The following is a 14658-nucleotide window of genomic DNA, read 5'->3' as shown; positions in this document are numbered from 1 at the left end:
TCCTGCTGCTTTCCACCGGTCAGTTGCTAAATGCCGGGGCCCATGCCGCCATCTTTCTTTCTGAGGTCATTGGGATTTAGCTGCCTCTCCCTGGTTCAGGCATGTACCATCACCTCCTCCAGCCACTGTATGAAGGCCGATGCCTCCTGGGATACGTGGCAGGCATATCCCAGGGGGCTTTAGGAGCAGAGGAGACATTGATCTCGCCTAAGCAGGAATAGAGGCAGGGTGAAATTTTAAAAAAATGAATAAAAGTAAAAAAATTAAAAAAATGAAATAATTGGCTCTGTCAGGGCCAACCAAGAAACAGCAGGTGCTGTGTGCAGGCAGTCCATTGAAGTCTATGAGGATGTAGCAGCTGCACAGATACAGCCGCTCATCCTAATGTAATGGGTGAAGGACCTAAAAGCAGATAGCGTGCTGTCACATTAGGACAAGGGGCGTAATCTTTCAAACTTCAGTCACTTCTGATATGAGATAAATATGTATGTGGACAAGCATCCCCAAGATTTCCTTTATGACCAACTCAGTATGAGGGCTTGATGGTCCATCTTATCACTGCAGCTGTTTCTGTTTCTGTTCAGGAAATGATACAGCACCACTCCACATTGTATTTCAAACCTGTAATCATGAAAGTCTTTTCCAGTGCATGAGAACACAATAATACTTTCATGAAATGATAGTGAAAAAAATAAGTATTCACTTCTGTACCAATCACCCCACCCAGAGATCTCTGGCTACCTCTGCTACCCTCGCTGTCACGTCACTTACACTGAGCGCAACCAACCTTCCATTCCAGCCATAGTTACATACAGTATGTAACCTATATTTTTACTGTAGACTTCCACAAAGTGATTACGGAGCACAATGAGTGTGAGGCAAATATCCTTGTTCCAGGTCAGTGACTATTAAAGCTTCAAGCAGTATTAGTGCGATGCCAGACATCACATGCGATTCTGTGCTGTGCAGATCACATGCGATGTCTGTGCAATCGCACTTTCAGTCATACAAAATGTATGGCTAAAATCGTATCGCATTGGCACCAAAATTGTGCAGGACTTTTTTTTGGTTCGCACTGGAATTGGATTGCATGGGTGTTCACACCTATGCGATCCGATTCCTGCACCATTTTACAGTTCGCACTGTAATCTATGAACCAATCTGGGGGTGTCCTTAACCCTACATTGACACCCCCAGCGATTCGCAGATCTCAGAGTGAACCATTGTGCGATTCTGGTGCGTTGCAGGAACCGGCACTGATTCACAGAGTTTTCCGCATCGCACCAGTGCGAACCGGGACCAAAAAACAAAGATGTAATATATTGCAGCTTACCAATCATTAGAGGTGGTGGCTGCATTCGTTTTCTTTGTTTTGGCTTTTTTTCCCTCACCTGGTGATCTGGCCAGTAACACAACTCCTATATTAGAGTGCCCTCACTCTGGATGAAGGAGCAACAGAAACCCCTTTGGATGGCAGCATTTACATGGACTTGAAGCTGAACTCCAGATAACAGTTTATAAGCAGTCATAGCAAACATACGTTTTACATAAATCAGTAAAATCTGATCATTGTCTGTTTGAAAAAAAAAAAAAAAAACCACAATATTTTTTACTTTCTGCTATTAAACATCCCCAATACATTTTTTTTTTTAAATCGAATTTTTTTTATCAGTTTAGGCCAATTTGTATTCGGCTACATATTTTAAGTAAGAAAAATCTCAAAAAGCGTATTTTAATTAGTTTGCACAAAAGTTCTAGCGTTTACAAACTACGGGATAGATTTTTGGACTTTTTTATTTTTCTTTTTGTTTTTTTTAGTAATAGCGGTGATCAGCGATTTTTAGCGGAACTGTGACATTGCGGCGGACAGATCGGACCCCTGACTTTTTGACACTTTTTGGGGACCAGTGACATTAATACAGTAATCAGTGCTAAATATTATGCACAGTTAGGCTCCGTTCACATGTCAGCGTATGGATCTCGGGCAGAACCGCCGCGGTTCCGCCCGCGATCCGGAGATTATTGCAAATCGCGGGACGCCTGTGCGTTGCCCGTTGATTTGCAATAGACCCCCAAATGCTGAGCGATGTTGCCGCGATTTCCGCCTGCCGAATCGCGGTAACATCGCGCAAAAAAAATCGCGGGACGCATTACGCTCCAGAGAAGCTCTTGTACTTTTTTGGGCGTAATGCGTCCCGCGATTTTTTTTTTGCGCGATGTTACCGCGATTCGGCAGGCGGAAATCGCAGCAACATCGCTCAGAGTTTGGGGGTCTATTGCAAATCAACGGGCAACGCACAGGCGTCCGGCGATTTGCAATAATCTCCGGATCGCGGGCGGAACCGCGGCAGTTCTGCCCGAGATCCATACGCTGACATGTGAACGGAGCCTTACTGTATAAATGACACTGGCAGGGAAGGGGTTATTACTGGGGGTGATCAAAGGGGTTAATGTATGCCTAATAATGCTTACTAACTGTGTGTGTGGGGTGGGGGGCTCTGTGACAGGCACAGAGAGATCGGGGTTTCAGCTTAGAGGAAACTAATGATCTCTATCTGCCTGTCTGACAGAAGACTCGCCTGCTTTGCTTACATAAGCAGATGGGTCTTCTGTCAGTTTCTCTGACAATCGCAGGAGGCCTGCGGCGATCGCAGCTGCTACTCCCACGGCCCACCTCCCGCGTGCACGAAATCAAGTAGATATACGTGATTTTGCGCAGCCGATCCACCGTGGGCGGTCAGCAACTGGTTAAGTAGTGGATGTGTATGGATTATGTGAGAAGGATATTCTTTAGCTCTGGTTCACACTAGTGCGACTTTGAAATTGCGCTACTTCAGCGTGTTTTTAAAGCCGCAGATCAGTGCGGTTTGCACCTTCGATTTTACTGCTGCTTGCGACTTCGTTTAACAGAAGTCTATGCAAGTCGCAAAAAAAAAAAAAAAAATCGGCAAAATCAGTGCAGGAACCTTTTTGAAAGTTGCTGCAACATGAGTGGCGGCAATTTGAACACTTCCATTACCGTCAATGGGGTGAGACTTGTCATGCGATTAGGAATTATCAAATCGCATGACAAATTGCAGTAGAGTGAACTGGGGCTTAGTGTCACTTTAGGCTCGGCTCACGTATATGTGAATTGGATGCGTTTTCAACCACATCCGATTTGCATGACATGTGAAGCAACATTGATTTCCTGGGAAGCTTTTTACATGAATGTGGTGCATCTGCAGTGCCAATTTAAAGAGTCCTGTGCGTTTTCTGGGCACTGCCGTGCGGTTTAGGTGTGAGTTCCAGGCTCATTGAGTTCTATAGGGAAGCTTCTGAATCGCACATTAAAGTTGTGTTCAGGATTTTTGCTCTCCTACTACAGGAGTTGACACCCTTTATCTACGATGTATTGGCCAGCATGGAAATCGCAGCTCTGACAAAAAGCAGGTCCTGAGCTTTGCAAATTCACAGAAACGCATCACAAACGCACTTGAACAAATGCTTTTTTTAATTCACAGTGAAAATGGACATACAGTTTGCACCGGACATGTGTGAACCCAGCCTTAGGCTTTAAATCAAGAAAGTCAGTACAATAGCCAGAAAATGTATGAAATGCAAATTGGGGCGCCTCCTTCTAAGGTCTTTGTACCAATGCACAACAAAAAGTTACCAAGCAATAAAAAAATGAATACAAATCCAGTGGCCCACGCAAGAAGGTGTATATACACCACATATACCAATAAAATGAGTGAAGTAGGCGCCATGTTTTGTCGCTGGAGAGGCAGCTACAAATACACATTACAAATAATTAAAAACCATAAATGCAATGGGCTCTCAGTACTGTCACTTTGGAGACCAGACAAGTGCAAAACAGTTCATAAGGCTCCATTCACACCTATGCATGTTGCTTTTGAGCGTTTCTGTAGTGCTTTTTGCTGTGCTTTCCGTGTTTTTTTTACTGTGATTTTGCTGTGATGTTTCTCTATTGAAGTCTATTGAACCAAGAAAAGCGCAGTTTTGCAGTTAAAAAAAGTTCCTGACCCTTTTTCAAAAACGCAGAGGCACAAAAATGCATTAAACATGTTCCATAGGAACCCTTGTGAAAAAAATTTCCTGCGTTTCTGCAAAAAGCATGAAAAAAAATATTGGTGTAAACAGATGAAAGCCCGTACCGTTTCCAATCCTCTCTTAATTCACCATGTGTCAATAGGAGTGATGTGCTGGTAAGTAGTCAATCAGTGAACAGGTGCTTTAGTGTGTATCCAGCTTAATGCCCCATACACACGTGCAGATTATCTGCAGACTTTTGTCTGCTGACTTACCTTTTCTATGTAGTGCAAGGGCCTGCCGGATTACATACAAATTGAAAGTGTTTAGGTTTGACCTCATATTATATGGTTTTGGTAAGTCTGCAGACAAAAGTCTTCAGAAAATCTGCACGTGTGTATGGGGCATAAAGGCCCGTACACACGTACCGATCGTCGGCATACAAACGTCGGTGGACGAAGGATCTGCCGATTGTACGCGTGTTAGTATGGTGCCTCCGACAGATGTCTGCGCACAATCCGCGGACAAAAGTCTTTCGTGCTGTGTCTCCGCGCTGTCTCCGCTGACATCTGATGCCCCATAGAGATGCATGGGGGGGACCGTTCAGATCCGCCAAAAAAACGGACAGGCGGATCTGAACGGTCTGCCTGTGTGAAAGGGGCCATAGTGTTTAGATTGCCTGTCTGACACTTGCTTCTGGTAAGTGCACACTTTGACTGTGGGAAGAGCACCTGTTCACTGTTTGACTACTTACCAGCACATCACTGCTATTGGCACATGGTAAATTAAGAGAGGATTGAAAATGGTACTAAGTAGAATTAGCAAACCTGCTTTCACCCCCGTTCACATCGGCGCGATTTGACATGTCAAATCGTAGCCTATTGCCGGCATCGGCACTGTCCCAATCGGTGCAGCGCTGCACCGATTTCCAAAAGTAGTTTCTGCACTACTTTTGGCGTCTTCGGGGGCGATTTCAATAGACATCTGTGCATGAACCCGCACAGATGTCTTTCAAATCGCTCCCGAATTTGCCGCTGAACTCGCACGATTACAAACCTGCATTCAATGTGAACAAGGGCTTCATCTGTTATACATTGTTTTGGACTTGTCTGGTCTCCAAAGAGACAATTTTGAGATAATATTTATGGTTTTTAATTATTTGTAATCTGTATTTGTAGCTGCCTCTCCAGTGACAAAACATGGCGCCTACTTCACTCATTATATATTAGTACAATAGCCAGGCCAACTAGAATTTTCAGAAACCAACGTTCAGCAATAACATTTCCCTCAGGAAATATTTCCTTTAGTGCCTGTTCACACCACAAAAACATCCTCAAGATCCCTTTCCGGATGCGTTTCTGCATGAAATCCAGATAATTTTTTTTTTTCCAGTTTTTTCACTGTACTGCGCTTCGGTGCCTTTTTGATGCATTTTTTATGGTTTTTAGCGCATTCCAGTACAGTTCTGTGCAGGAAAAAAGCAGAACTTTTTTTTCTGGAACGCACTGCACTTGTGTGAACTACTGTAAGTCATTGAAACCCATCTAACTAACTTTTAATGTTTTTTTGATGCAGGAAAAAAAAAAGCACCTCACAGCATGTGGTGTATTGCATCCCTGCAATAAAAGAGCCATTAAATTCCTCTTCCAGGTGGCCTGTGTCTTCTACATTCACGCAATTACAGTTAGTGCCGATTCACATCGCTAAGTGCCCAGGAATGGGCTGCACATTCCTGTGCGCTTTCAGGCCATTCATTTAGTAGTGTGTCACCATTTAGTAGTATTCAAAAGTAGTGTGTCACCTGACCCTCAGGCTCGGTTCACACTGGTGCGATGGAAGACATCGCATGGGATTCGCACTGCACTGCTGGGCAAATCACATGCAATGTTTGCCTTACAGATTGTATGGCTATATTCTCATCGCATTCGGACCAATCTCATGCAGGAACCTTTTTTTGGTCCGCACCAGAATTGGATTGCATAGGTTTTCACAATTATGCGATCCGATTCCTGTCTGATTTGACAATTCGCACTGCGATATGGGAACCGACCTGGGGGTGTCATTAACTTTGTATTGACACTCCCAGCGGTTCGCATTTGGCAGTGTGAACTGCCTGCGATTCCGCAGTGGATTTGCATGGTTTCCTGCATGGCACCAATGTAAACCGAGCCTCAAAGTGTTTACTGCAGACTCTGCATAGGTATATTTGCAGACATTTAGTACACATTTTCCAAGTGATACAAATAATGAAGTGCCAGCTGAAATGCGTTTGGTTCCATGTATTGCAGCCAGTCCTCTCCATGAGTGCAATCACAACATGTACCACGTCAGGGTGTAATTGTCGCATCTCAACATTTTACAAGCAAAGGTGATAATTGAACTTATTAAACCATGGGAAATATAGAAAATTTAGTCGTGAAGATACTGAATAGTATGCTGGTAGAAAAGGTGACATAAAAAGATGACTTTCAAGAAAAAAACATTAAAGTCATACAAAAGTGCACCCAATTTGTACAAACTGTTATTTCTCTATAAATAAATTAATGTATTGTGGAAAATATGCTTTGATTGCTTTGTCTGAGTCGACCTTAAAGAAGAACTTCATTAAAATAGTCAGGGACTGCATAGCAACCAGCAACTGTTGATACAATGAAGACTTTGGTGAAAAGTATATAATGTACAGTATTGTGTATATATTGCAGGAGTATGTGATGTATAGAATGCAGGGATCAGGAGTGTGTAATGTACAGAATGCAGGGATCAGGAGTGTGTAATGTACAGAACGCAGGGATCAGGAGTGTTTAATGTACAGAATGCAGGGATCAGGAGTGTTTAATGTACAGAATGCAGGGATCAGGAGTGTGTAATGTACAGAATGCAGGGATCAGGAGTGTGTAATGTACAGAATGCAGGGATCAGGAGTGTGTAATGTACAGAATGCAGGGATCAGGAGTGTGTAATGTACAGAATGCAGGGATCAGGAGTGTGTAATGTACAGAATGCAGGGATCAGGAGTGTGTAATGTACAGAATGCAGGGATCAGGAGTGTGTAATGTACAGAATGCAGGGATCAGGAGTGTGTAATGTACAGAACTCAGGGATCAGGAGTGTGTAATGTACAGAATGCAGGGATCAGGAGTGTGTAATGTACAGAATGCAGGAGACAGGAGTGTGTAATGTACAGAATGCAGGGGACAGGAGTGTGTAATGTACAGAATGCAGGGATCAGGAGTGTGTAATGTACAGAATGCAGGAGACAGGAGTGTGTAATGTACAGAATGCAGGGGACAGGAGTTTGTAATGTATAGTATGCAGGGGGCGGCGCCCTCCATTCCCCCCAATTCCATCCTGGCTCCATCCACCATCCCGATTCAATCCCAGCTCCATCCACCCCCCACACCATCCCAGCTCTATCTCTTTTTGGACTGCTATGCATGATCGATGATGTGCTGGCGAACATGTATAATTTTCCATTGCATGTCAGGCTTTCCCTTTTGCATTTTTAATTCACCTGTGTTGGTTAATCATGTGACCTTTCTATATACTATTTAAGTGTTACTTTTTTTTTTTATATCAACCACGACTAAGAAATAATGGCCGAAACGCCTAGGCAGGTTTACAGCATTGTACATGTTTACTGAATAAAGGAATACTATTTTTTTGGATGCCATTCTGAGTGCCGACCATCCCTTTTCATACTCTGGTACATGTGGAGGTGTCAGCAGCCTCAAGATTTAATCCCTGGGCGGAGCTTTTATGTGGGAAGCTTGTAGCGCCTACACACCCGTTTTCCTAAAGGCCCGTACACACGTACCGATCGTCGGCATACAAACGTCGGTGGACGAAGGATCTGCCGATTGTACGCGTGTTAGTATGGTGCCTCCGACAGATGTCTGCGCACAATCCGCGGACAAAAGTCTTTCGTGCAAACATGAAAATATTTGTATGCCGACACCAGAACGGACGATTGTTCGCCTGTCAGTACACAATTCGGCCGACAGACCGCAGATTTGCAAGACTGGGCATGCTCAGAAAATAGAAAACACAGGGAAAGTTAACCATTACATGACATCACTTCTGCAGTCGGCGGACAAAATTCTTGTGCTGTCCTTGTGCTGTCTTTGCACTTTTCAGCAGACACCGACATCCCGGGGAGAAAAGAGGAACATTTGTAAGCCGACCATCGGTACGTGTGTACGGGGCTTTACTCATTCTTATGGATCCCAATGGAAGGAAGATGAAGCCTCTCTCACCTGGGTGCTGCAGTACAAAAGGTGGGGGGGGGAAGGTAAAGCTGGATACACACAATACAACTTTTGTTGTTTGATTTCCTTTAGATTTAAGCTGGATACACACTATCCAACTTTTGTGGTTAGATGTCCTTCAGATTTACCTTTTCTATGTAGTGCAAGGGCCTGCCAAATTGCATACAAATTGAAAGTGTTTAGGTTTGACCTCATATTAAATGGTTTTGGTAAGTCTAAAGGAAAAAGTCTTCAGAAAATCTTATAGTGTGTATGGCCCATTACCTTCAACTCTTTAGTGCAAGGGCCTGCCTGATTGCATACAAATTGAAAGTGTTTAGGTTTGACCTCATATTTAATGGGTTTGTTAAATCTAAAGGCAATTGTATAGTGTGTATCCAGCTTAAAGCCTCGTACACATGATCAGATTATCAAACGATCTTTTGTCCGATTTTTGTTGCATACTAGCCTCATATCGAAAGTGAAGAGGTTACTTTCATACGCAAATTCTCGTACGACAGAATTCAACTTCAGAAGTGATGTCATGTGCTGTATGTGTTCTTTCGTTTCTGAGCATGCGTAGTCTTGCACTTACGTTTTTTTTCGGACTTAAACTGTACTAATTAAACGAAAATCAGATGTTGTGTTGACATACGATAAAAATTTTATAGCCTGCACATCCGAAAATTCGTAATCGGCCGTCGAAAGCACTATACTAACAATCTGAAAATCGGCAGATCGTTCGTTGGACGAAATTTTACTTTTATTTTTTTTGTATCGTGTGTACGGGCCTTAAGTAGATTATCAAACTTTTTTCTCCTACAGGTCAGTCCTATTCAGCATTGCAGCGGGCAAACTTTTAAAAAGTGAACCTTGCCTTTTAGGTCAGTGCCGGTTCACACTTGTGCGCTGCGAATTCCGCACCGCATCTAAATCACACCCCGCTACGGGTGTGTATGTTCTGTTAACGACACCCCGGAATCCATTTGCAAATTGCAGTGTGATTTACAGAATCGGATCACTTGGGTGCGATCCATCTGCTGCGGCCAAAAAAAAAAAAAAAAGGGTCCTGCACAATTTTAGTGCGATTTAATCCATACAGAATATTGGCTTAAATCGCACTGCTGAAGAATTACATGTGATTTGAACAGGAATGTGGTGTGATCCCGGCACTGCATAGTGTGAACTGGCACTCAAGACCTGCATAGAAAGTGTGTGTAAAAGCTTCCGTTATTTGCTCCCTTTTGGTCTGGTATATATTGAACATGTAATATATTTATTCGACAAGTGCAAAAAACGAGCTGTTCATCCAGCCAGAAATCATGTGAGCGGATATCTTCCTGTGTTCTATGGGCTGCTGTCAGTTGTTCTCTGCTATCTATGTGGACTACAATACACCCCCCTCCTGTTATGACGAGAGGGGGGTGTTCTGTAGTTCAAACACGCTCCCTGTCCTAGCGTGACAATGCTGCTCAGTTCAGTTGTCACACGTGGACAAGAAGTGAGTTAATGACAGCAGTACCAGGTTACAATAAAGGAAAAAAAAGGCGTAAAAAAATAAAATCCCATGCCCGGTACTATCAATTTTCGTTCATAGGTTTAGATATGCTTTAACAACGATATTAATAATTATATTTTTTCTATTATTATAATAATAATAAATAACAAGATAATGTTGAACGTAAACCTAAAACCCTGACTTGGAAAGCGCTAAACAGTACATCATAACCAAAACATAATAAGGTACAACAGGTAACACAAGCTGATCTTTTCCTTTACCCGTGAGTCCCCCTTGTCCGCTGACCATCTGCAGGGCAGAGTAGTGCGCTAGCCAGGTAGGAGCACACTGCTCACCTGCCCAATCACCAGCAACAGGTTCATGCTGTGCATTCCATCACATTAGTTAAATTGCTTGTATTGTATCCTGCCCCTGACTTTGCCTCCCCCCCCAAGCATTAAAGTCCTGGGAGCTGCTGTAGTCTCAGAAGTGACAGCCAGGTGAAGGCAAAGGCAAAGCGCCGCAAGCGCAGAGGCGAACTCAGCAGAACAGGCTACCCAGAGGTTAAACTGCAATTTCTGGATCTGCCATGCTAGTTAGGAACCCCTGTCACATCTGATTTCCTGCAACCCTATCCCTTGCCATAGAAGCAGCACAGAACCTGAGCCTGCCCTGCTCTGTCCTACCTGTCTGAGGAGCCCGAGCCATTGGTGAGCACACAGTCCCAGGTGTCTGTTAGTCCAGGCTCCAGTGTCTGCAGGATCCCAGGCAGTACTGCTCACTATGCCTTTCCTGCTGCTGATCTCTGCTTGAGATTTCATAGCATTGGAAGCGGCTATGTGCTTTATTCTAATCCTCTCCCCCCCACCTTTCCTTATTCGTGCACCGACATTTATTTAGCTCGGCTGCCTCTAGTGGCTCTGAGCAGCCTGAAAAATTCCTCGCAGCCTTTATTGCTGCAAACTAGACATGGACAGAATCAAGAGTTCAATTGTTTTTCTAATATTTTTGCGGCGACTGTTGTATAGGGGCTCATTCCCACGGGCAGAAAACAAAAACCTGCGTTTAGATGCGTACAGCGTATAGCTTTGCAAGTAGCACTGTAGTAATCAATGAGCCTATACATCCAGCTGCGTCTGCATGTGAAAATGTGTGCTGCGTTTAGTCGTGCACAAAAAAAAAAGTAGGGCGCAGCTGCATCCAGGGCCACACGGATCTGCAGATTTTACATGCGTATTTGCATATATGTACATAAACCTGCATAAATGAGTGCCAACGCATGCACGCATTAACATGTAAGCCATACATAGAATGTGCATCTAAGCCAGAATATTTTGGTGGATATCTTATTTATGCAGGATCTTCTGCTAGCAAGAACCTGCATTCTGTCTAGAAAATACATATATGTGGTTGCAGCGATTTCTGTGTGTTTCCCGCACCGCATTGAAATCGCACAGTGTTCATGCAAACCACAGCTGGTGTCAGTGTTATCCACTTCTGGACCAGGAGGTTTTACTGCCCTTAACGACCAGGCCATATTTGCGATACGGCACTGCGTTACTTTAACTGACTATTGCGCAGTTGCGCGACACTGTACCCAACTAAAATTGGTGTCCTTCCTTTTTATTGCCCACAAATAGTTTTCTTTTGGTGGTATTTGATCACTTCTGCGGTTTTTATTTTTTGCGCTATAAACAAGGATCAAACAAAAAAATGGGGAAAATAAATATTGGGGCAGAATGTCGGACTTTACTGGTACCAAAAGGAGGACTATACACAATTTTGTAAAATATCAAAATTTATGGCACAATAGCTTTTTAAAAAAGACTTGTTTAAAACCAAGAAACATTGCTCTTATTGTATGACGTACACCGAGCAATATAACAATCACTGTATCTATGCTGTATATTCCAAGAGGTCAACGCGTTTCATATTTAGTTGCTTCATCAGGACCTGGGTAGCTTGGCAGCAAAGACATATGTCATAATACCCTTAGAGCGCCAACAGTGATGGTGGAATAGCAGCATCTGTGAAAATGTTGAGCGGTTTTGCAAGAAAGATGCATGTGACTTATAGTGTAGGCATTGAAGTATAGCCTTAATTATCAATTTGCATAGACTCTGCCATGCAAGACCATCTAGCCCATCACATAAAACCAGGGCTTTTTTTCAGCGGGAACGCGGGGGAACGCAGTTCCGGCACCTCCAGCACTGAATGTATGTAAAGGCAAGGGGTGCTGGGCTTTGCTACAGGTGTCTTCTGATGCTGGCTGGTGGGGGATCTATTGTTTCTGGAGGTGATATATTTTTGCGGGGGGTTTATTGTTGCTGGGGAGGTCTACTGTTGCTCCTGGGGACCTATTGTCTCCGGAAGGGATCTATTTTTACAGAGGGGGTCTATTGTTGCTGGGGTTGGTTTTATGTTGCTTGGGGGGTCAGTTTTTGCTGAGCGGAATCTACTGTTAAGGGAAGCGTCTATTGTAAAGGGCTGCTGGAGGGTCTATTGATGCTGTCTGTGGGGAGATCTGCTGTTGCTGCTGAGGGTCTATTGCTGTCCGGTGGGTATTTTGTTGTGGCTGGTCCATTGTTGCTGTTGGGATCTACTGTTTCTGGGGGGTCCTTTGTTGTTATTTTACTGCTTTTCTTGTTATCATTAACAAATCCCATACAAATTACTTAGTACCACAAATTATACTTGATTCTGGGTAGGGGGTTGAACCTAGGAACGGTGCTCGGAGGTAGGTAGGGGACGGATACAAGGGGTAACTCCGAAAGTGCGAGTTCCTGCACCTATTCTCTGAGAAAAAAAGCCCTGCATAAAACAGTCCTCTCACTGGCATTAAGTCAACCTTGGTTGTTATTTGAAGCATTCCAGCTTCATGGGGCCACCACCCAAATACATAGACTATATATCAGAATGACTGTATCATCCCCTTCTGCCAAATAAGTGTTTCTCAATACGCCAAGAACGCTTAACAGACAGTCCTCCACCATCAGCAGAGTGACTACTTCTGAGAGTGCCTTTTTATGTCAGTTTTGGCGCTAAATTCTGTGATGTCATCATTGTGCGCCAGCCAATAGCATCAGCCCATATAACCTCTACAGCTTCTACAATCCCCCAATCACGAGGACTTGCATCCCCCACATTTGCATCAAAGGAGGCAATCAGCCCATCCACCCCAGGTGTCCGTGCGCTATAAAGAAAAAAAGAGAAACAATTCTGAAAAATATATACAGTAAAACCTTGGTTTGAGAGTAACTTGGTTTGAGAGCGCTTTGCAAGACAAGCACATTTTTTAATTAAATTTTGACTTGATATACAAGCGATGTCTTGATATACAAGTAGCGTCATGTATAAAAAAGAAGAGAGGCGCCTCTAAAATGTAGCAATATGGTTACATTTAATGAAGGTACAATATTTAGCAACTCACATGGTTGATGATTAAAACAGGCACATCTAAGTATGCAGGCATCCGGGGTAAAGCCGTCCACATAGAGTCATAGACCATCCTCTGCACAGCCATCTTCATCATCCCTTCCCCGCTGCACGTGATTCAAAGCCTCACTTTCAGATCACTCTACTGCAGGCTATTCTTCCCGGTCACGATTGCAGACTGACAGTGGTGAGAGCCGGTGGTTCAGAAGATGGTCTATGTGGACAGCTTTACCCCGGATGCCTGCATACTTAGATGTGCCTGTTTTATTCATCAACCATGTGAGTTGCTAAATGTTGAACCTTCATTAAATGTAACCATATTGCTACACTTAGAGGCGCCTCTCATCTCTCTTATATTCTGTAGCTCTGCTAGATTTTGCTTCTAATCCCCTTGGGAAGGCTGCATATTGTGGATGGACATTTTATGGTTACACAACCTATCACATTGCTATAATCTTTGTATATAGACTATAAACTGAAGGACTTGTGGAACAAATCATCTGAGTTTCCATTATTTCTTATGGGGAAATTCGCTTTGATATAAGAGTGCTTTGGATTACAAGCATGTTTCCAGAACGAATTATGCTCGCAATCCAAGGTTTTACTGTATTTCACTTTCTGTTATAAAACACAGCCAAAAAAAATAAAAATAAAATCTAATTTTTTTTTTCGTCATTTTAGGCCAATATGTACTCCACATAGCCACATATTTTTGGTAAATAAAAATCCCAATAAGTGTATATTGATTGGTTTGCACAAAAGTTATTGCATCTACAAACTAGGGGATAGATTTATGGCATTTTTATTTATTTATTTATTTTACTAGTAATGGCGGCGATCTGCGATTTTTAGCGGGACTGCAACATTGTGGTGGACAGATCGGACCCCTAACTGACACTTTTGAGATGACCAGTGACATTACTACTCTACATTACTTTAGCAGTAATCAGTGCTAAAAATATGCACGGATACTGTACTAATGACACTGGCGCAGGGAAGGGGTTAACCCCAGGGGGCGATAAAAGGGTTAAGTGTGTTTCTAGGGCAGACTTTTTCAACCAGGGTGCCTTGAGGTTTCTTCGGGGGGGGGGGCCTTGGCTAAAAATTGCCCAAAAATTGTTTTCAAAAAAAGGTTTTCATTGTGCACAATTACAACCTTCTAACTGCTGGCGTCTTAACGACCATTAGCATAATCAGTTGATAAGGAGGATGTCAGTCGCCTGCATAGCATCCTTTTTTGACCCTCCCCTGCCCCTCACATTAGCTGAATGATAGAGAAAAACTGAGGGAGAAGAGAAACATTTGAATACTAGTCAGTACCAGTTTACAAAAGTGTAATTGCTTTACAAGAATAAATCCCCTCTTAAATTGGGTGTCCTACTAGGACTTGTGGATGTTGCTGCATTATGTAAGACTATTTGAATAGTTTTTACATTTTAGAATGGGGCG

At 43.2% G+C, this 14658-nt stretch overlaps 1 protein-coding gene across 2 annotated transcripts in view; it reads right to left on the bottom strand.

The window, feature by feature from the left end:
- The window catches only part of PITPNM3 (PITPNM family member 3), a 1035839-nt gene extending 1025235 nt beyond the window's left edge, over positions 1–10604 (bottom strand). For both annotated transcript variants that reach the window (XR_014224928.1, XM_082245801.1), the window contains exon 1: positions 10461–10604. Coding sequence is in view for 1 of the 2 variants with exons in the window: in XM_082245801.1 (XP_082101927.1) it covers positions 10461–10482 (22 nt within the window). In the remaining variant the exon portion in view is untranslated. The remainder of the gene's footprint in view (positions 1–10460) is intronic.
- Positions 10605–14658: the final 4054 nt, after the last annotated feature.

The sequence above is a fragment of the Pelophylax lessonae genome (assembly GCF_965119305.1).
Source record: "Pelophylax lessonae genome assembly, chromosome: 2".
Lineage (NCBI taxonomy): Eukaryota > Metazoa > Chordata > Amphibia > Anura > Ranidae > Pelophylax > Pelophylax lessonae.
This window is presented reverse-complemented; position numbering and strand designations above follow the sequence as displayed.